At 50.3% G+C, this 21,225-nt stretch overlaps 11 protein-coding genes across 11 annotated transcripts; 6 read left to right on the top strand and 5 right to left on the bottom strand.

Moving 5' to 3' along the window:
- Window positions 1–173: 173 nt before the first annotated feature.
- Window positions 174–893, top strand: N7482_005448 (rRNA-processing protein RRP17; the record flags this gene model as incomplete). Its single annotated transcript, XM_056687573.1, has 2 exons — window positions 174–350; window positions 420–893. The coding sequence occupies 2 exons, from the start codon at window positions 174–176 to the stop codon at window positions 891–893; spliced, it is 651 nt and encodes a 216-aa protein (XP_056543128.1).
- A 334-nt stretch (window positions 894–1,227) lies between these two features.
- N7482_005447 (tropomyosin) lies at window positions 1,228–1,925 on the bottom strand (the record flags this gene model as incomplete). Its single annotated transcript, XM_056687572.1, has 3 exons — window positions 1,228–1,390; window positions 1,457–1,761; window positions 1,908–1,925. 3 exons carry the CDS (start codon window positions 1,923–1,925, stop codon window positions 1,228–1,230), a joined length of 486 nt encoding a protein of 161 aa, XP_056543127.1.
- A 638-nt stretch (window positions 1,926–2,563) lies between these two features.
- On the top strand, window positions 2,564–3,937 carry N7482_005446 (uncharacterized protein; the record flags this gene model as incomplete). The annotated part of the gene is made up of 3 exons (XM_056687571.1): window positions 2,564–2,792; window positions 2,856–3,095; window positions 3,153–3,937. 3 exons carry the CDS (start codon window positions 2,564–2,566, stop codon window positions 3,935–3,937), a joined length of 1,254 nt encoding a protein of 417 aa, XP_056543126.1.
- Window positions 3,938–4,522: 585 nt separating this feature from the next.
- Window positions 4,523–6,286, top strand: N7482_005445 (putative cyclopropane-fatty-acyl-phospholipid synthase; the record flags this gene model as incomplete). Its single annotated transcript, XM_056687570.1, has 5 exons — window positions 4,523–4,630; window positions 4,707–4,874; window positions 4,922–5,192; window positions 5,256–6,007; window positions 6,077–6,286. The coding sequence occupies 5 exons, from the start codon at window positions 4,523–4,525 to the stop codon at window positions 6,284–6,286; spliced, it is 1,509 nt and encodes a 502-aa protein (XP_056543125.1).
- Window positions 6,287–7,358: 1,072 nt separating this feature from the next.
- N7482_005444 (uncharacterized protein) lies at window positions 7,359–8,876 on the bottom strand (the record flags this gene model as incomplete). Its single annotated transcript, XM_056687569.1, has 1 exon — window positions 7,359–8,876. The coding sequence occupies one exon, from the start codon at window positions 8,874–8,876 to the stop codon at window positions 7,359–7,361; it is 1,518 nt and encodes a 505-aa protein (XP_056543124.1).
- Window positions 8,877–10,195: 1,319 nt separating this feature from the next.
- Window positions 10,196–10,717, top strand: N7482_005443 (uncharacterized protein; the record flags this gene model as incomplete). Its single annotated transcript, XM_056687568.1, has 1 exon — window positions 10,196–10,717. One exon carries the CDS (start codon window positions 10,196–10,198, stop codon window positions 10,715–10,717), a length of 522 nt encoding a protein of 173 aa, XP_056543123.1.
- Window positions 10,718–11,125: 408 nt separating this feature from the next.
- On the bottom strand, window positions 11,126–11,801 carry N7482_005442 (RTA1 domain-containing protein; the record flags this gene model as incomplete). The annotated part of the gene is made up of 3 exons (XM_056687567.1): window positions 11,126–11,276; window positions 11,346–11,420; window positions 11,482–11,801. The coding sequence occupies 3 exons, from the start codon at window positions 11,799–11,801 to the stop codon at window positions 11,126–11,128; spliced, it is 546 nt and encodes a 181-aa protein (XP_056543122.1).
- Window positions 11,802–12,432: 631 nt separating this feature from the next.
- N7482_005441 (putative MFS sugar transporter) lies at window positions 12,433–14,452 on the bottom strand (the record flags this gene model as incomplete). Its single annotated transcript, XM_056687566.1, has 8 exons — window positions 12,433–12,686; window positions 12,742–12,840; window positions 12,891–12,991; window positions 13,048–13,246; window positions 13,300–13,387; window positions 13,435–13,981; window positions 14,042–14,316; window positions 14,381–14,452. 8 exons carry the CDS (start codon window positions 14,450–14,452, stop codon window positions 12,433–12,435), a joined length of 1,635 nt encoding a protein of 544 aa, XP_056543121.1.
- Window positions 14,453–15,600: 1,148 nt separating this feature from the next.
- N7482_005440 (uncharacterized protein) lies at window positions 15,601–16,827 on the top strand (the record flags this gene model as incomplete). Its single annotated transcript, XM_056687565.1, has 5 exons — window positions 15,601–15,889; window positions 15,952–16,107; window positions 16,166–16,488; window positions 16,563–16,632; window positions 16,694–16,827. The coding sequence occupies 5 exons, from the start codon at window positions 15,601–15,603 to the stop codon at window positions 16,825–16,827; spliced, it is 972 nt and encodes a 323-aa protein (XP_056543120.1).
- Window positions 16,828–18,274: 1,447 nt separating this feature from the next.
- N7482_005439 (putative integral membrane protein) lies at window positions 18,275–19,693 on the top strand (the record flags this gene model as incomplete). Its single annotated transcript, XM_056687564.1, has 5 exons — window positions 18,275–18,449; window positions 18,514–18,533; window positions 18,591–18,627; window positions 18,680–18,747; window positions 18,800–19,693. The coding sequence occupies 5 exons, from the start codon at window positions 18,275–18,277 to the stop codon at window positions 19,691–19,693; spliced, it is 1,194 nt and encodes a 397-aa protein (XP_056543119.1).
- A 237-nt stretch (window positions 19,694–19,930) lies between these two features.
- Window positions 19,931–20,417, bottom strand: N7482_005438 (uncharacterized protein; the record flags this gene model as incomplete). Its single annotated transcript, XM_056687563.1, has 2 exons — window positions 19,931–20,227; window positions 20,277–20,417. The coding sequence occupies 2 exons, from the start codon at window positions 20,415–20,417 to the stop codon at window positions 19,931–19,933; spliced, it is 438 nt and encodes a 145-aa protein (XP_056543118.1).
- Between the last annotated feature and the right edge of the window lie 808 nt (window positions 20,418–21,225).

Genomic DNA, 21,225 nt, shown 5'->3' with positions numbered 1-21,225 from the left:
GGAGGTCCGACTTGGCCTCGGAGGCGGTCGACCAGCCCGGGCCCGCCGCGGCGTCTGAGCTTCAAAGTTCAACTTTTCTTTTTCCTGGTTCGACAGAACGATCACCCCCAACAGGTCACAGAGTGTCTATTCTGCGATTTTATTGTGCTTGAATTCCTTTATTACTTCACACTATGGGTCCCGTCTCCAAACGTCGCAAGACTTCTAAAGTCGAAGAGGTCAATTTCGACGCCAGTGCCCGCGAGGAATATCTGACTGGGTTTCGGAAGCGAAAGCAACAGCGCATTAAGAATGCACAAGAAATAGCGGCGCAGAAAGCCAAAGAGGAGAAGCGCATGGATCGCAAGAAGGTAAGAATTGATATTCCAGGGCTGAAAACCCCTCATCCTCAACGACGCCCATTAATGTGGCATGTCTAGCTGCGCGAAGATCGGGCTGCTGAGTTCAACCGAGCGATGGAGGAGCACAAATTGGCGCTTAAGCGCCTTAGGGAGGAAGACAACAGCGACGCTGGCGTCTCTAACTCTGACGAGGAGAGCGACGGGGAGTGGGAGGGCTTTGAGGAACCGCCGGCGGTGGACTACGAGGCCGAATACATCGACGAAGACAAGTACACTACCGTGACCGTGGAGGAAATGGACTCATCGCGAGAGGGTCTGCGCAAGTCGATACAGGAACAAGACTCCGAGGACGAGAACGAGGACAAAAAGCGCGAATCCGCCAAGCCGACTGAGGAAGAGGCCAAGCCGACCCAGAAGCGAAAGGTGACAACCGACAAGCCCAAGAAGAAGAAAAAGCAGTTCCGCTACGAAAGCAAGCAGGATCGCAAGCTCACCGCGGCCAAGCAGCGGCTAACAAAGTCCAAGAAGGCTCAGGCACGGAGGGAGCGGTGATGCACGTCCGTGGAGGGGGTTTACTTTTGAGCCATATGTTTTATACCACCTAGCAAATACTTGGGTTCTGAAAATACTATCGCTTAATCACAGGATCGATGGTTCACGAGACCAAACTGTCCACAGAAGAACGGCAATTAATTTGCGAGGAAAAAAGGCACCTAAGTCAACATCGCAGAAGTGCTATTGGGGACGCGGTCTCCAACGGCATGGCAGGAGGGGGGGTAACACGACTGGTCACAATATGAATAAAGAAGACAGTTGGAAAGGGAAGTAGCCTGCATCCAACCCAACGTCTCCCGATACCCTCCACCGACACCCCGAGTGATCCAACTTAGACGTTGCTGATGGAGACTTCGAGGTCGTGGAGATCCTTCTGTAACTCGGCGTGTTTCTTGGCCATCTCCTCGTACTTGGACTCCCACTGGTCGCGCTCTGTCTCGAGTGCCTGCACCTTGCGCTCGTAGTGGCCAGCCTTGACGTCGGTTTGGCGGAGCCTGCAGATCCCGGTATGTTAGTGGGAAATGTAGATGAAGGTAGAAGAGTATGATGGATGGATGTACTTCTCGTTCGTCTCCCGCAGAGTCCGGTCGTTCTCCTCAGCCTCCTCCTCGAGGAGCTGGACCCGTCGCTGAAGAGCCTCGTTCTGGGTGTCGTGCTGGGCACTCTGGTTGGCGGCATCCTTGGCATCCTTGACGGAGGACTCAAGCTTCTCGACCTCCTCCTCGAGCAGCTGGTTGCGGTGGTTGAGGGATGTGATCTCCTGCTCCTTGGACAGGTTTTCCTGCTCCAGGGTCTTGACCTTGGCCTTCAGCTCCTCAACCTGGTCGTGGGCCTCGTCAGCCTCGACGCGGAGGGCGTTCATACGCTAGTAAGATGGTTGTTAGCATGATGTCGGCCAGATAGAAGCGGGCGGCGGTGCATGGGTGATGTGCACAACGAGGGGCAGGCAAAAGAGACAGCTTGTCCAAGCTACCCCGCCAAACAGCCCAACAGGGGGTCCGAGAGACTCACCTCCTTGATCTTGTCCATATTGAGAGAATTGAAAGAAGAGGTGTTTGAGAGTAATATGTATGAGTGAAGTGAAGCAGAAGGCTTTCGCTCAGCGAGCCGGAGATGTGGGATCGAGGGGATGACTAGGCCGTGGAGTTAAGAGTTGGGTAAGGGGAGAATAATTGCTGACTATCGGTGTACTCAGTACCCGTCAAGCGGTGACCACGCACGCCGACCGCAAAGTATCGAGTACCTCTTGTGGCCTACCCACCTTTCAGTGTACAGTGATACTCCATAAATCTGAATCCCCCCCCGAGTGAAATCCTTTAAAGTGCCATCCAAAACACCTCATCCCGCTCGCAAGAGGTGGATTCTGAATGGCTCTTCGGCGTTTTGCCGGCAGATTCCATATCATGATACTTAGAATGGAACCAGACTTATGGAACGCCACTGTACCTGGCGTGTACCGTACACAACCAGCCCCGCCTCACAGCGGTCCAATCACATGATTTGGATCGCCGCGTCTCCACGGGCAACCGCCCAGACAACACTCTAGACTCGTTCGACTCGTACGAAGTGGACTTGCGAGACTGACGAGACTTCCTTCACCGTTCTTCGTCTATGATTCACGGTCATTGCTGTCGGTGCATGTGCAATTATCGTCTCAACTCGCCGCCATGCTGGCTCTCCGCGACCAGGAAAACCTGGTAAACACCCACCAGAACGCCGCCGCGGCCAAGCCTTTGAACCAGGGTATCAACAAAATACCGCCCAAGACTCCCGGCAAGTCGGTGCCACTGAACGACGAGAACAACCCCCGCGCATTCGGAAAGGGTACGATCAAGGGCAACAAGAACCGCCTGGAGAATGGAAAACCGGCGTTGAACGCGTTTGTTACACCTGGGGGTACGTGAACTTCCTGGGCCGGATGGTACGCGAAGAGACCAGACTGATGAATTGCTTCTGCAGAGGCGCGACACCGTGCTCCCCTGGGCAACAAAACGACCAATCTAAAGACCAATGCGTTCAAGACTCCTGGTCAATTCGGAGGAACATCGAAGTTCGAGAAGACAAACAATCGGAGGACTTCGACTGCACAGAGAATCAAGAAGGCCCCTCCCGTGGCTCAGCAAGCTCAACCCAAGGTCTACACCGAAGCTGCCCAAGATGATGTGCGGGACATTGAATACATGCCCCCCAAGCCCACAGGTATGATGCAGCATGCCGTGTCAACGCAGAGGGAGTGAGGTCGCTGACAGCTCTTAGATCTCCCGGATCTGCCGGATGATATTACATATGATACCACATTCCCGCAATTCCAACCGAGGAACCGCGCCTTAGGCTTGGAGAGCGTGTATGGGAAGCAGGAAGTGGGCAGTGATGGCCTGACCAAGAAACAGCGCAAGTTCCAGGAGGATTCCGTGAAGTGCGACAGAATGATCAATGAAACCATCATGAAGCAGCTGGACGACATTGGCTTCAACGGGCCCAGCGACGATACGGCTGCTAAAGCTCCCAAACAACGGCTGAAATCCATTCACCGCAAGGCGCCCTCGACCAGCGCTCGTCTCATGCAGAGTGTTCCTACGATTCGATCCCGTGAGGCCGCCGTTGCTCTTGCAGCGCCGAGGCCCAGCTCAACTCCCGTCAGAACCCTTCCTGTTCCCAAATCCCGAGTCGCGTCTGCTGCATCTGCTCTGATGCCTCAGAAGAAGACCAGAAACCCGACCAATCCTTCCTCTATGCGCAGTACTGCCGCTGCCGTCGCTTCCAACACCACTGTCGGGTACTCCAAGGGACGAAGTGTCTCATCCACCCTGCGCGAAACTGCCTCCGCTCGGAAGGCCTCCAAGTCGGAGGATTTGCTCTCCCCGAAAACCTACATGGAGCTCTACGGCATGCCGCCGCTGGACTCGGAGATGTGGACCCGCTGCAAGGCTGCGGGCTGTTTTGATACTCCAGAAGAGAATGCTGCTTCTCAGGAGCTCGAGGAGCAGCTCCCAACCTTCGGGGAGGACGAAGAAGCGGAGAGCTTCCAGCTTACGCTGTAACCAACTCACCGCTCTGTCACATTATTATTCTGAAAACACCAACTATTCTTGAGTCCTGGGATGATTCGTGCTGTCTAACATTGTTATGTATCTTCTTCTGTTCTGCGTTTGGGGTATGATATCAATCGGGGCACTTGGGGAATTCGGCCGGTGGGGAGAATTATTGGCGTATCATGGAAATGAATGTCTTTCTGCAGGGATTCCCAACCGTGGATCGTACTGTTTCAGGAATCCCCACTCCCTGTGAAGATCGCTCGCATCCAAGGCCAGGCGAGTGCTCACGCCAATTGAGCCCCCGGCAGAATTCCCACATGTTTCCCACTACGTAGCGCGTAGCTAGGGAGTTTCTCGTAGTATTAAACGCGTACACTACTGTAGGTATGGAGTACCTACTTCCCGCAGTCCAGACGGAACAATGGAAGCCGCTCCCTTGGTTCGGCCGCAGCCCACCAGCACGCACGGAGCAAGCATTACGGCACTACCAGGCACCAACCACCTCACCGCCCCCTCCCCAAAGTGCCACCATATTATTTACTCCCTGCTCCTTTTCTACCTCCCATCCCTCTCAATTGACACCTCGCCGCCATGTCGACCCCCCACCCGGAGTCCACTGAGGACTTCGAGTTCATCCAGACCCCGGAGGCCCCCCAGCAGTCCAAGCCCGCCTTCGATTGCGGTGTTCCGACCACGCTGGTAAGTAGCTAGGCCCGAGCTCCTGTCAAGCTCCCACAACACTTCCAGACCAATGTACCTAACTCATTGTTTCTAGTACCCGGCTATTAAGAATGCCCCCGTGCCCGCCGACTCGCCTGGCAGCGACAGCTTCTCCAATGGCTTGATGATCTTCCTGGTGATCGTGGTGCCCTGGTACCTGGCCCGCCAGGTCGGCGGTGGCTTCTACACCACCATCTTCTTTGCCATCTTCACCACCATCCCCGTTCTTATGGCATTCTGGACTGTCTCCTCCACCATCTCCCCCGCAAGACCGAGAAGGCCAAGTACTGCGGCCGTCCCGTTGAGCACTACCTGCAATTCCACAGCGAGCATGATCGTGCCACCTACCGTGGCAAGAGCAAGATCCCCATGGAGGTCTTCTACGAGAAGTACTTTAACGGCGAGGTTGACTTCAAGGGTGACGCTCTGGAGGCTCTGGAGTACCGCCACGACTGGGCCAACTTCAAGTTCACCATGGGTCTATTCAAGCACTTCCTGTTCGGCTTCATCCCTGAGATGCTGATGCACACTCGTTCCCAGGGTATGTCGTTTATCCTGTCAATGTTTTCTTAGCATCGCTGATTTACTAACTTGGGGTCCCTAGACGAGGAGCAGGTCCGTGACCACTATGACCGCGGTGACGACTTCTACGCTTGGTTCCTCGGCCCCCGCATGATCTACACTTCCGGTATCATTAGTGACATCAACAAGGAGGAGACCCTGGAGGAGCTGCAGGACAACAAGCTGGCCGTCGTCTGCGAGAAGATAAACATCCAGCCCGGAGACAAGATGCTCGACCTTGGCTGCGGCTGGGGAACTCTCGCCAAGTACGCCTCTGCCCACTACGGTGCTCATGTTACTGGTATCACTCTTGGCCGCAACCAGACTGCCTGGGGTAACAACGGTCTCCGCAAGGCTGGCATTGAGGAGTCTCAGAGCCGCATTGTGTGCACCGACTACCGTGACGCTCCCCGCGTTGAGGGTGGCTACCAGAAGATTACCTGCCTCGAGATGGCCGAGCACGTTGGTGTCCGCCACTTCTCCTCTTTCCTCTCTCAGGTTTACGACATGCTTGAGGATGATGGTGTTTTCTTCCTGCAGATCGCCGGTCTTCGCAAGTCCTGGCAGTACGAGGACCTCATCTGGGGTCTGTTCATGAACAAGTACGTCTTCCCCGGTGCCGATGCCTCTACTCCTCTCGGCTTCGTTGTGGACCGCCTTGAGGGCGCCGGCTTCGAGGTCAAGGCCGTCGATACCATTGGTGTCCACTACTCTGCCACTCTGTGGCGCTGGTACCGGAACTGGATGGGCAACCGTGACAAGGTTGAGGCCAAGTACGGCAAGAGATGGTTCCGCGTAAGTCCCGCACATAAGATACTATACTTGTTTTATGTCAACGTTGACAGGCACTAACGGCTTGTTCAGATCTGGGAGTACTTCCTTGCCTCGTCCACCATCACCTCTCGCCAGGGTGGTGCCACCTGCTGGCAGCTCACTCTCGTCAAGAACATCAACTCAACCCACCGTGTCGATGGCATCAAGACGCAGTTCGGTCTCACTGCTGCCCGCGAGGCCGCTATCGAGCGTGCCAACGGCACTCTCCCCAAGGCCCACATCATCAAGAAGGACCTGTAAATGTTCGATACAGTCTGTACTTCTTTCCCTCCAAGCTTCATCCCCATCTCCCAGGATCACCGAAGCTCGAAAGGACCGAAGGATATCGGAAACGATGTGGTGTACTTCATGGATTACACAGCCTTCGTGAGGCCTGTGAACATAGACTTATTAGGATACGCACGCTACGAGTATGAATCGAAGTGAATAGATCGACAATACATAGTTAAAGATGTTTGTGAAGCGGTGTGGGTGGTTGTTGATGAGGGTGTCTGAGCTGGGTCTATCCGATCTGTGGTACACGCTTATGCCCTGGCGGCGGCCCCTGTCTGGATCAAATGCCGCTGTTTCGTGTCTTTCCTTGTTTTGAATAGGATATGATGGTTTTCGGATTCGTTTGAGAACCCTTGCATGTCAAATAACAGAACGGACGGATGCTTTTTTTCTTACTTTCTACCCAGGCCATCGAAAACCATTGCCCTTTTCTTTTGGTCTGATCCCGGAGCAGGTGTGGCCCTGAGGTTGCGATGCCCCTGATAACGAGAACGAGCAATATTACGATTGTTGATTGCGGCCAAACAAAACTAACATTGGTGTGCATACTGCTTAGCTGCGGAACACTTCGCTCGGGCCAACCTCATCCTAGTTACTATTACTTTTTGAGCGCTTTGTCCGAATCTTTGTTCATATACTACTTGAGGTAATGCCGGTTTTGAGCGCTTTGTCCAGAATTCTTTGTTCATGTACTGTCTGGGGGTAATAACGGTAGGTCCCGTCTAGGTTTTAAAAGATCAATGTTGAGTCATTGAGCAACGGGCGGTTTCAAATACCAGTCTTCTACAGACCTACGAGTGGAAAGTCTACACATGGTGAGTATAAGAGTTTGTACACGTACGCAACTTTGTGGATTGTAATGATCAGGGAACTAAAGCTAACTATGAGGGGAATCACCGTCAGTTCGAACGCCAGTCCCAATATTGTACCTCAATCTTCTTAAGCTGGTGGGTCAATCCTGTCTGTTAGTCTCGTCTGCCAATCAGCTGAGCCTACCTGTCTTCCCAAATTGCTTCCAAGCGTCTCAAAGCAAGCCCCTTTACGGTGCCGTATCCATCAGGCTAGGCGGATCATGGCGCGTTCCTCGGGCGTACATGCCAGCGCGGCGAGTCAGCTGGTGGACTAACGACAACACATACCTGAAAGCCGGAGTGCGACGTTGCTTCATGTCGTTGACCCATTGCTGGTAATGGGCTGACTCTGCCATAGTCCGGTAGTACTCGTCATCGCCTGATTGCCGAACGCTGTCTGGCCGAACTTCCCGAATGCCTTCATCGAGGATCACCCGGATCATCTGAGCACCGATTCGCAAGAACTCTTGTCGCCTCCGGGTTTTGCGGTTCTTCCATCGTTTCGCACTCAGTCCTGCAGGCTGAGGGGCGACGTTAACGATGTAGTTTATCTTGCGTGAAACTGACCTGAGAAGCTCTTCTAGGAGATCGGTGTATGCCCGGCAATCCTGGTTCTGGGTAAAGGCGTCAGTTCCACGGCGCACCCACTGGGAGAGCATCTGCAATCCTTTCTCGTTGATGTGCTCCAGCGACCCATAACCAATGGATCGCCATGGACCAAAGACCCCCATACCTGGCGGCGTCCCTCGTGGTGGGATTGACCGGCCTTCGATCAAAGGGTTGACAAAGGGCGAGCTGGCGATGATGGATGCTGCCGCGCGATCACCCACATGGAGAGCAACCAACCATGGCGGCCAGTGGCCGCGAGCAAGATACTGACCGTGACCAGGAAGACAGGGATAGTTGATCAGTGTACCATCTGGATGATGCGGGTTCGGGGGGAATGGGTGTTGGTTCATCCACATCATCAACTGATATCGGAACGGATTGCAGTCACCGGGAACGTTGTCAGTGATTAAAACAGTCCATACTGATCCAAGATCGCTGTCGAGGCCTGCACCAATGTTGATGTTCACGGCGTTGAATTTGTCGGCAGTGTCTGGGTCAATCCAGTAGGCGAATTTGAGAAGGATGTCCGCGTCGATCATATGGCGGAGATCACCATTGTTTGGCAGCGCATCGACGGGACTCTCGAGGACCTTGTTGATCCAAATACGAGCCAGGATTGGTTCACCCGCCAAGGTCTCGAGAATTGTTGTTCCTGTCCTAACAGCCCAGTCTGGGGCAAGCAATGAGGTGACGGGAAAGAAGTTGAGAATCACATTAGCCAGCACGGAGTGGTTGTTCTCAAGAGCCTGGTAAAGATAGCTTGTCCCTGTATGATCATACCCTTGACCAGTGATGATGCCCTGCCGGACGAAAAACTGGAAACACTCGTGGCAACCAACTTCTAAAATCGTATCGATTGCATTTGACGATGGCGGACTGGACCCGAGATCCATCTGCGCATTGTTAGCTGCTTCGAAAGAGTTGTAATCGGCCGAGTGACTCGAAGCGTACCTTTCGTGGGCTGCATCTATATTGGCTTTCGTCCATGCGGCGACGAAGTTGCGCTGGTTCATGGCACCGAGGGAGCCCCACACGGTAGCATTCATGATTGAGTGAAGTGCATCATGAGACCCATCAGCAATAGCGAGATTAACCATTTGCTCGCATGTCACGTATGGAAGGTGCATAACAGAACGCGCCCCAGGCGCCGGCTGCAAGACCATGATGGAGATACTGATAATATACCTTTTGGATGCGATTGAGGCGAAGGGGAAGATTGGATGTTAGAATGTTGGTGAGCATCTCATTCCAGGATATTTGGTGTCTTATATACCTCTCATGTCGATATTTTGGCCTGTTGGACTTGTTCACTTACTCCTTTGTTGAAGAACCCCCCCCTCTTTGTTGAAGACGCCCTCCCATTGTTCAACCTTTGTTTCTTTAACAAAGGAAAGAATGTCTGTTCGGTTGAAAGAGCCAGTTCTTTGTTGAAGATCACGGCACCAGAATACCGTAGGTCGGGCAGATTCCGGACGATGCTGCAGCAGAACTTCATTGTGAGAATTTCGCGGCTCGATTTCCAGATCGAATATTGTGATCATGAAGGGACCAAAGACCATGAGTAAGATTCTTGGGCGTTTCTTTGACTAACAATGGCGGCATGCACTGTGAGAACCTTACGGTGTATTGATCCTTGTGGTACGATCTTATGTGCATCCGTTCCATGTAGACATGGTACCGAATCGAGATCACTGAGGGTGATTATTGTCGCGAAGCATGTACGTTTCCTGACGTTAGTAATTAGAATGACGGTTTTGGTTCCGCAAATTAACAATGCCAGTAGCCCAGGGGAACTTTGCTGATTCTGTTCGCCTCAGATTCCGTCACGGTTTCGTTATTGACTATTTCAGAGAATTCCTAGGAATTGATGTACAGAGGGAGCAACGGTTTTACCCCGAAGCCTGCTGCAATAAATAAACTGTTCCGCCATGTTCCACGTTGACGACCTTTCACCAATCAAGCAATATCCAGGCACCCGCATTTATGCATTACCCCGGAACTTAGTTAGCCTCCGATGTACGTTTTCGCCTAGTGTACTACTCTCCTGGATAGCCTCTCTAGACGTGAACATTCAAATCAGAATATGATTGTATAGATACCCATAGAACATGGCATCAGTGATAGTGTGACCAAGCGTACTACCGCATATGGTTGTTCTTGGCGTATCAGGGAAAACAGATCCCACTCCTGCAGATACAATGAAGAGCGCAGGGGTCTGGTCAGACAGGGTGGTATCACCTGCCATAATCAACTCATGGTGTAGGATATTATCCGACGGGCTGACAGGCAGTGAGAGGGAGGCTATAAAGTTGACAGGCGGCCCTCGATTGAGAAATTCTGCGGCATCCAGGCACGTGCAAGGAGATTGCAACCTGAACCAAAGAAAAACTTCACTTAAGACAGCCCCACCTCCCAAATGCTCTCACGACTTTACACACTCTTCCTGGTCACCTTCTTGGCCACGTTCATCATGGCTCTCTCACCTCGCGACGCGATCCACCTCGATGAGCTCGACCGCTACGACACGTTCCTGTCCAGCTTGACCGATTCTCAGTTCCTGGACATGTATCTCGAGGACAACCAGGTGAAGATTGACGTCTATCATCACCCCTCAAATGAGATTGCCCGTTCGGAATCCTTCACTCCAAGCTCGAGTGCGACACAGTACTTTGCTCAAGAGTCAACCCGGGCAAACGAACTGGAAACACGCTCTGCTTCGGAAGACACCAAGGACGATGCGGGCATACAGTCCCGTGATGCTGGAAGAGGATGCGTCTCATCTGGCACGGCTATTGAAGGGGATATTGATGGCCTTGAGCAACGCCTTTCTCGGTGCTACCAGTTCTGCGGCTCGATTGCAAACTGCCGTGGAAACAACGGCTGCCCTCACTGCTATGCTGTGAGACAGGGCTGTCTTTGGCAGAAATGGTGCCGCTAGTATCAGAAAGATCCGATCCCTCAAGCGTTTATTCCGGTCAAGATCCGGCGCTGAGGACTTTTCACTCTACATCTTTACGGAAATCGGGACTATCGACCTTCACCTCGGGAAGGGCTGCATTCAACATGTGAGGCCTTCGGCTGACCTCTCGAAGATGACTTCTCGGACTCTCAATACATCCTTCACGAGCTCAATTCAAGCAAGATCCAGGTAGTACAAAACACCGCCAAGGAAAGGAGTCTATTTTTAGTCTACATCCTAGTCACATAAATGAGGTTTTACAAACAATCTGTCAAACACATAATATTAAAGCAGTAGTTATAAAACCACAGACTCATAGCTGCCAAGCCAGTTAATTTAACGGAGATCAATTTCCTTGTAGGGTCAAGGAAAGGAAGCCTGCATCCTCTATGCCATGCTGGAGTTGCTGTGATTTTCAGCTTTTTGACCCGGTAGAACGGAATCTTCCGCAAATGCTCTGGTGTAGTTTCCGCGCTTCTGCTCAAAACAATATCCCGGGTGTGCGACACAAAGAGCCATCAGAGCCACTGCACAAATTCTATAAATTCATCATTTCGTTAGCATGCAGAACGTAGGTCAGATTGATAACTCTAAGTATTAGGCTCACCCAGACTCAAAAATGATGAAGCTAACCTCATCTTGCATGATTTTATTCTTCCAACCTCCTGACATCTCTGCAATACTGTGGTTGTAGAGTCGAAGGGTCAGTACGTCAGTCGATATAATTTGGGGCGATTGCGTACCGATATACACAGCGGGCATAAGTTGTCACAAAGGCAATGACAATACCCCAACAGAACCATCGGAATTTTCGGCTTTCCCAGACTTTCTGCGCCTCCACAGAAAGCGCATGCATTGGTGTATTTCTGATTCGAACAAAAAATTGAACAGACAGTGTCCCAAATACCGACAGGGTGACAACTTGCCGTACAATACCCGCCATCATGATATTGTTGCCAACCGCACTGCCATGATTTGTCGTTGCGGTAGCTGCGAGGCCACCACCAGCACCCTGTAGAGACAACGAGATGAAATCGCACGTCACAAAATATAAGGGTATCATTCTGCTTTCAAGATAGAAAATTTACGCCCAAGTACGTTCACCTCGTGCTTTAGAGTCATTTATATGGCAGCTGACCAAAACGCGGGTGCCATGGTCAGAGTGCAGATCTGCGTTTCAAAACCAGCAGAAGAGTAAGCATTACTGTCTAGATGTATACGGCCAACATAGCCTAGTTTTTCCGTTAGTGTTTCATCACACCTTCATTTTTCATCTCTACTGGGTATCTCGTGGTTTGACATACCAATAACCTCAGACATAGCGCCGAGGATCACAGCGATACCAAAAGACCACATACGCCACTGAACCATTTGTATGCAAATCAGACATGTGGCTTTACTTGTGGTGAGTATTTCGATTTATACATCCTGTGTAGGAACTTTTCTCTTCAAAGCTCTGGTATAATACAAAATCTTAACAATTGAGTTGAAGAGGAAAATGTAGATACGCTATACATACTATGAATAGTAGAAAAACAATCAATTCGTATTAACTAGAAATAAACTTGCTCTATATATTGCGTCTGCGTTGACCTTTCACCGGTGTTCGACATGTCAACATTAAGTGCTTACCACCAGTTTGGCTAATTAAAAACGTCCTAGCATGTCTGCGGGTGCATCCATCATGCAAGGATTCAATTATCCTTCTGGTCGTTGCTTTCGGCATCGGATGGCGGGAGAGGAGCTGCATTCTTCTCCCCGTCAGTGAGAGAGCCTGGAGTCTCCGATGCTTGAAGCACGGCGCCACCAGAATGAACAAGCTTCTCGTCAAGCTGCGCTTTCTCTTCATCGGTAGCATCGGTGAGATGAACGGCGACTTCTTCGCCAAACTTCTGGGCGATTTCCTCCAAGGTCAAGCGAGCAGTCTCGGGGAAAAAGAAATAGATGACTATACTCATCATCAGCGGAATCTCTAACAGGGGGATTTCGTACTCTTATCTTACTCGGAATGAAGAAGGCTGACCAGCAGATGATGACAAGGTAGTATTTCCAGCCAGCGTTGTTGAAGCCCATAGGTGCCGTCTCGAGGAGAATCAGTGTGGCTATATCGTGTTAGTCGAGTCCGAGTGAGAAGACCAATGGAAAGACTCACCGGCAAACTGGCCGAACAGCGAGAAGCCCATGCCGATCGGACGAATTTCAGTCGGGAAGATTTCTGACACGTAAAGGTACATAGTTGTGTCACAGCAAGTACTATAATGAGGTGAGTTTACATCCATCTTCAGTCGACCATTGCCAGATAAACTCACCCTTGGAAAGCCAAGTAAAGGTATATAAACAGAATACCAAATCCGTTCCCAACTTTGTTGGTTGTGCCGGCGTACTCAGCGGTCATGGCAGCAAGGCACGAGGTTGTTATAATGATGCCGATAAAGCCAGTAATGTACATGCCACGCCGAGAGTTTACTCGGTCATGCAACCAGGCACCAAGAGGGTTATATATCAGACCTGTTTTGAATTAGTGATTAAGATAAGTAAAATCGACAATTTTCAAGGCATACCAGCTGTCGTCAGCCAAACAGCACTCAACAGCAAAGGCATGCCGCCTGTCATGCCAAGGTTTGTGTACAGAAGAACGGCATAGTTATTCTAGTTTATCGTTAGTCAGAACCCGTTATAGAGACTTATAGACCCACAATGATAAGAGGTCCGCCAAACTCAGCACCCCACTGGGTAAGGAAGCCAATGACCATGCGCTTGCGATATGACTTCTTCTTGATAACTGCCATCCATGGATTGCCGTACTGCGCCATCTTTTGAGCCTCGAGTTGAATCTGTTCCTTGGTCTGAAAAAACTCTTCCTTGGCGGCAAGGTTGTTGGGGTCATCGGGAGACTGGCGGAGACGCTCCAGAACAAGTTTAGCCTCATCAAGTTTGCCTTTAGAGATCAACCAACGAGGGGAGCGGGGAAGCCATGGAGAGCCAGCAAGCAGAACCAACGGTGGGAGACACTGAAGAGCCAGAGGAAATCGCCAGCCAAATGCCGGGATGGTGGCCTCGGCATAGTAGCAGGCAAAGCCCACCCACCCAGAAAGCATGTATCCGAATACGAGGAAGATGGCATGATGGCCAACCAACCAGCCTCGACGCAATGCGCTCGACATCTCGGAGAGGTACATTGGGCAGACAGTTACAAGGATACCGATTCCAAGACCGCAGATGAACCGGCCGGCTTGGAACATTCTGCATATAGCGAGTTAGAATTAGGGCTCAGAGCGTCCGGAGGAAAGGTAAAGCACGTACTCTAGAGAGTTTGAACCCGCCTGAAGGGCTCCTCCAAACATCGCGAAGAAGGCGCCCAACTGAATGTTTGCCTTTCTGCCAAAATAGTCGCACGACCACATCATAAAAAGTGTACCAACTGCCCCGCCACCACTGAACACACCATTGGCCGTCGAGATGGCAGGCGTAGTAATTGAAGCATAGCCAGCTTCACCTTCCGCAGGAAGATTGAAGTAAGTATACCATCCCGGCTGACCGATAGTGCTGCCGATAATCGAAGCACAGTAGCCATAAGTCTAGTGGCGAACAGGGGTTAGATTTCGTGGGCTGCGGGCATAGAAACGCATTTCAAGTGCTCACCATAGACCCAATGGCCACGAAGACGGTCACCAGCCTGTTATAGGTACTGGTCTGCGACCCGAACCTCTTCATGATGACCTGTTCGAATTTCACTCTGCAAAATCAGGCACAATAGACTAAAGAAAGAGGTCAGCAAATTATGACACGCTCTGCACGTGAAAGTGAGTGGAAGAGAAAATCCAGCTCCCTTAGCGCTGAGAGAATTAGGGGAAGAAGTACAGTACAGCTTGTTGACGTGGGGTGGAGTAGCTCCACCAAGTGGTGTGGACCAAAACTTTTGTGGTGAGGAGGAAGCAGCTCATTTGCTGATCGTAGAGAATAGCTGCAGCCAAGACTGTATTATTGATGTACGACGTGGTACGAGTTAGAGACGAGCGGAAATCCTTTTCGTTTTTTCTGTCTTGTATCTGCTTTTACTGATCTGCACCCCTAGCTGTACCGCAGAAAGTCAATAATCATGCCAGACTTGGCTGTGGGTCGTACGGGGGTTTCGCTGCAAAGGCGAGATTATTATCTGCAGTCATTGACTAGCAATTTATTAGCACGCGAATTCACCCTCGCGCACGAAGCAGATAGCCACTGACCATGTGACATGGTCTGAGTGGACAACATGAGGGTCCACATAGACAGCTGCAAGTCCCTCACGTTCATGCCAAGTTTTCCGGTGTACAAAGGTACAGTCTTTACTAAACAAATATTCACCCTGCCCCCACCTACCACAACTAATTACCTAATATTCTGCTAGCAAAATAAATAGTCAGACTGATAAATGCGCATTCTTTAGTATGGAGTATACCATCCTTTACTTCAATAATAGCCTACACGCACGCCTAGGCATACTCTCTGAGAGCCCTTAATAGGATATTAGTCTATACAAGATCACGGAGTCTACGCAGCCTGTATTGAGAATCACCGCGTCGCATTATTATTAGGCATAAGATATAGTTCAGGAAACATCCTTAGTAGCTTATCTTTTAGCAATATGTATTTCCCTGTACGATATACGTTCCGTTTATTTTAATGTTCATTTTGATTGTTGGCTAGGCAGTGGTAAGATTTACTAGGCGGTATCCCGGGCGGTGGAAACTGCGTGCTAATATTTCTAGCGGGGGACTGACTGTATCTTCGGTCGAGGGGTCAATAGATCAATTTTTGGTACTCCGTCCTCGACTCTTCCGCCCTTCTTTCTGCATCTATCAGGTGAAAATAATTCTTCCACCATGGAGCAGTCTCCATACGACACGCCATTCGATCAGCTTCCCAACCCCAAACAGGTTTGGATGGGAAAGCCTGGCAGCTATGAAGAGGGTCTCGGAAAACTAGCCATGCTCACCCCTGAAGTCGTTGCACAGGCGGCTGCTAGTGAGATCAAATGCGGTCGTCGCGTGACGATGGGATGGGAAATGACGAAGTTGGACTATCCTAACCTCAATCGGCAACCCTGTCACCACCAAATTGTGCCTCTGCTAGGAGGAGTGGCTTTTGATGATATCTATACTATGAATCCTCGTAAGTTGGGGAATTTGGGCACTCCTCTTATCCGATACCATGCATTATTGACTAGTATATAGAGCAAAGCAGTCAATGGGATGGACTGCGTCACTTCTCCCAAACTGTGCCCGGTCAGTCTGAACGGGTCTTCTACGGCGGAACAACCGTTGAGGAGATCAATGACCGTCAAAACGACCGCATTGGTCTTCAGCATTGGGCAAAGGAAGGAATTGCAGGTAGGAGTTTCCTTTTTCGTCGCTTACCCCTGAGTAAATGCTCAAGGCACTGTGATAGGTCGTGGAGTTTTGATCGACTATGTAACCTGGGCGGAGAAAAAGGGGATCGAGTATAGCACGTTCTCAACCCATCAGGTCCGCCTTGCGGACATTCTGGACATCGCCAAGGAAAGCAATATTACTTTCCAAAAAGGCGATATTCTCTTTGTGCGCATCGGCGTGACAAAGGAATGGGACACTGTCATGACGGACGCTCAGAAACAAGCCTACTCGGAAAACCCCAGCCCCGAGCATGCGGGTGTTGAGGCAACCACGGACGTTCTCCGATGGTTGTGGAACACCGGCTTTACTGTGATCGCCAGCGATGCCATCAGCTGGGAGGTAAGCCCCGAGCGTTCTCCAAAGCTCCGGCCCTCCTTAGTACTTTCACCGGGAAATTTAGTTAACACCAACAGGTCTACCCACCTCAATCCCCTGACATTTTCTTGCACGAGTACGTTCTTGCAGGTTGGGGTATGCCGATCGGTAAGTTACGGAAGCGGGAAGTCCATATCCCGAGGGTGCATTAGCTTACATGGAAATGCAGGGGAACTTTTCGATCTGGAAGCTTTGGCACGTACCTGCCAGGAACTTCAGCGGTGGACCTTCTTTGTGTCATCCGTACCTTTGAACATGCCCGGTGGAGTATCGTCGCCGCCCAACGTGATGGCAATCTTTTAGGAACACTTCATGGGTTTCATCGAATTTCGCAACTTAAAGGTGTGGACAGGCTATAGTGGTTGCCGAATTTCAACAACAATTCATTAACATCACAAACTATGAATCAACTTCGTGGCTCTGTAAACTGGCCCCTCAGATATTTCAAGGCGATGAAAACCCCACTTGCCTAGAAGCGAAGGATGCGCTAGCCACAGTGTTGAATCAAGAGTTTCGGCAAAACCGGGGTGTCAGAATAAGGGGCAATTTTGGAAGGGCGGGATGTGATAGACAGGGTAAGTGAGTAGCGCGTTTGAGCGGCATCAGATACTGATTCGGTGGATTAAGACAATTCTCTCCCCGTTGCACACTTCGCGTCCAATAACGATTGCGGGTGTCATTCCTTCAAGCTCCAGTCACCCCAGTGTGTGGGCTTGTCGCATTCGGACTTCCGAGCGATCATTTCCCTGATTTGGCCATTCCCCCACCAGCTGACAATAGACCCTTTCAACCCATAAAATTCTATTTGAGAGACTAACTTTAATCGACTAGCTTGCATGTTTCCCGCTGTGGATAAGGATAGGATCGCTGCCCGAGCGCACAGAGTGTTAGCTAACAAGGACGTTAGGACCCACAACCCGCTACTTCCCGCCTGTAGTTTTGTCCACTTTTTGTCCACTTTCGGGATCCCGGCCTGGCCCCCAATGACCGGCTAAAAGGCGAATTGAGACAAGGATCGTGACCAGAATGAAAATGAGTAATTACATCATACATATGTGACAGCGTACGGTTGAAGAGTCCACCCTATCACACGACCCCACCTCATCTCCTATCTCCCCGATTCTTCTCCTAACTCCCCGATATGATGCTTTTTGGGGGGCTCCATCAAAAAAAGCGTCAAAGATGGCTCAAACAGTTATTGGCTGCTATATCAAAGTATGACGTTCAAAGCCGCCGGCCATAGGGACAGCTAGAGGAAAACCATGGGTTTAAATGTTGAAGAATATACAGTTCGAGACATCTCCAGTTGTAATAGCGGTGAAAACTCGGTGAGAACCAATAATACGGGAAAGCTGGGGCATTGTATGAGCAAAATACGGTATGGATACCGCATAAAACAGATTCTATGGGGAAAATCTTACGAACTATGGGACTCATCTACACCCTTAGCGGAGTTAGGGCCCCTGCCATCGCCACCTGTTTCATTAGCGTTTCCCACGTTCCGGGCCAGCTGATCGGAGGTTTCTCATCTACCGAGACACTAGTAATTTTGTCAGCGGGCAAATGCCAATGCGAGGATGACAGTGGCCCAATGTCGTGACAGGACTTGGCAAGTGGCCTAGAACGAGGTATGTATTCTGAAAGTGGTTCATAAGAGCGGGTGGTCCTAAAAAGGCCGGTTCCCACTACTACTAATTTTGGCCGTATCTCTTTCTATGAGTCCCAATCTCGGTCGTGAAGTTGTGTCACGATGCATTTGCCATCAAGTTTAGTGCAACGCGACTCCGGAGGTGGATCAATCGACCGGAGTGTACAGAGCTGGAACTATGCGTGTCAGTCATTATGCATCATTGGAATGACAGTGTTCTTCGGTCTCCGGGTTTACACGCGATGTTTCCTTCTCAACGGCTTCGGGAAAGAGGATTGTGAGTGCAATGGCTTGGATCCAGCAGGGATGCGGTGTTCTAACCATCTTCTTCTTCTTTACAGGGGCATGTGTAGTTGCATGGGTAAGCAAACCAGATGGATGCTACAAAAATCGGAATTAATGAACGCGCCTTGCATAGTTTCTTGGTGTCTGGTATTCTATCATTGCTATCATCAGTGAGTGATTCAGAAGTGTCACGCGCGGTCTCCTGACTGACTCTATGACCAGTGGGACACTATGGCGGAGGTCTGCATTACTCTGATGTTCCCATCGAAGATCGGATTCCTTTCCAGAAGGTGAGTGTGTGATTACCCCCTCAATTAATATAGTTCTACTCTAATCTTTTAGACCGTTTACATCACAATGGTCATGTATGGCCCAACGGCCTATCTGACAAAGGTTCTCCTCCTGTGGATCATGGCTCGTGTCTTCAGCCCCTTCCGCAAAGTCATCATCCTCATATACGGGTTCATGGCACTCATGCTGGCCTACTACATTCCAGCTGTCATTGTTAAGATCCGAATCTGCAATCCGATTCCTCGATTTTGGAACTCGGAGGTTGACGGAACATGCTTAGACGAAACATCGATTATCCTTGCCGACGCAGTCGTCAGTTGCGTCAGCGACCTCATCATCTTGATTCTCCCCATGCCGTTGACGATGAGTTTGCAGATGTCACCGAGGAAGAAGATAAGGGTTATAGCCATTCTGGGTGCTGGAGGATTGGCCGTTGCGGCCAGTATCATCCGTCTGATTCTTATTATCCTCACTGGACAGTCCAAGGATGCAACTCATGCATTCATGAGAATAAATATGCTTGGGCAAGTTGTTTCGAGAGTAATTCGCACTACTGCAACAATTATGCTAACAACAGCCATTCGTTATAGCAATGCCGAAATCGCCATCGGAGTAATTTGCACATGCCTCCCTGCCTTGTCTGCCCTTCTCAAACGCATCTATCGCGAATATTCCAGCAACAAAGCAACCCACGAATCCGAATACAAAATGAGCTCAATGCGAAACCAATCCAAAATCGACCGAAGCAGAAAACAAGTGAGCGTGCGAGAAGCCGAGTCGGACGAGGCCATGCTGGTATACCATGCTCAGAGAAACCCGACGATTGAAACGACGGTGCGCGGTGACACTGAGGCACAGAAAGGCTCACGCGGTTCTCCTTTTGATGGCATAGGGATTACCAGAACGGTTGACGTGTCCACCTCTGTTGAAACAGCATCGCATTAAACGCAAGGGGTATTTTTCGTGTGGGACTACCGATGGGGGTTTTTGGTTAACCATGGACATTTGGTTTTGTTTAAAATGTATATATAATATCGGGTTCGCGTAACGTTATGAAAAGGGGGGAAGAATGCACATATCTAAGACGTCCACATGTAATCATCCGAGATATCCAAATTACCGTCATTAGTTTGTGGTGGGAAGAGGGTATCCCAAAGATTATTGTAGATATATCAGCAGACGTCACCCTAAAACAAAGCTGCAGGGGCTCATGCAACTGACCCAGTCGATTTCGAGCATTTGCGGGTCGATGTTCCCACTTTCACCATGCATCTCAACACACAGCGTAGCCGACAAGGTTTTGTTCGTAGTACTTGCGGCATAATTGGGAGGGTGACTTGTTTCAACCCCCACATTGCTATGGCCGTTGAGATCCGATTCCCCATATTGAACCCAAGGGGAGAAGCTTTCGGAGGATGATGCCCATGCACTAACTGTAGTATCCAGAATGGAGTGCCGTGGGGATTGCACTAGCACCACCTGGTAAAGTGGATGGCAAAAGCCTGATTCCGGTGTCCATTTCCCCTACAAAGGGCAGTGGAACATTAACGTTAACATTGGCTGGGTGGTTGTGAGTGTGACCTCCAGATTGCGGTTCTCCTTCTGCCTCATTGAGTGGCATGCGGGGGTCTGAGCTGTCACCTTCTTTCTGGGGTGTGAGGACAAGCATCGAAGAATTGAACTGCACTGGATTCTTCAGTCCTTTGGCTCGCTGGTATTCTCGCATCCTCTCGCAAATTAGGGTCAGTAATTATCTTGCTTTGATATCTCGGTGCGCAATAATATTTTGTAGTGTTGGGGTGGTTGTCTTCATGTCCAAAGGGGGTATATTCATCAACGCCTCGGCAAAAATGAAATCAAAACACCGCCAGATGCGGTTTGCTTCCCGTCGCATTGGATAAGTGAAGACCTCAACTAGCAACATAAATGCTGTGTGATATCGATGGTAGGCACCAAAATACCAGGACCATTGCTTGAGGTCTTCCGCCGATTCAAGTTCAACCGCAGCTTCCAGTGCATCGGTCCCTTTGGTTAGAACAATTTGACGCAACCTGTCAGGTAACCTGTAGTTGACACTATTCATGTATCGGTGAAGGCAAGCCAGGTAAAGAAGGCTCGTGAAAAGCTTCATGACCAGGTGGGCCATCCTTTGCATGGGGTTCGGTGTTGCTGCATTAAGGAATGGGCCATATTTGGCATCCATGGACCCACGAAAGGCTTCAATTTTGGAGATTACTTTTGTTAGACTGGTCTTGTTTTGCTCTACCCGGTTGCGCAAGACCAGGCATTGACGTTGCATCTCTTGACACTCAAATCGGATGGAAGAGAAAATCAAGTCGTTCCATGTGAATGCAGAATTTGAAGACTGTGAAATCGGAACGGCGAAACGTCTATTGGAAGTTGTGTTGTATATCCATCATGGTGAATGTATGGTCGAGGTCCTTGGATCTCACTTGTCTTGAGATCTATGTAGCAAA

Source organism: Penicillium canariense, assembly GCF_028826845.1.
Source record: "Penicillium canariense strain IBT 26290 chromosome Unknown utg000003l_segment0_segment0, whole genome shotgun sequence".
NCBI classification, from domain to species: Eukaryota; Fungi; Ascomycota; class Eurotiomycetes; order Eurotiales; family Aspergillaceae; genus Penicillium; species Penicillium canariense.
Note: the sequence above shows the minus strand (reverse complement) of the source record. Positions and strands in the feature narration are given on the sequence as shown.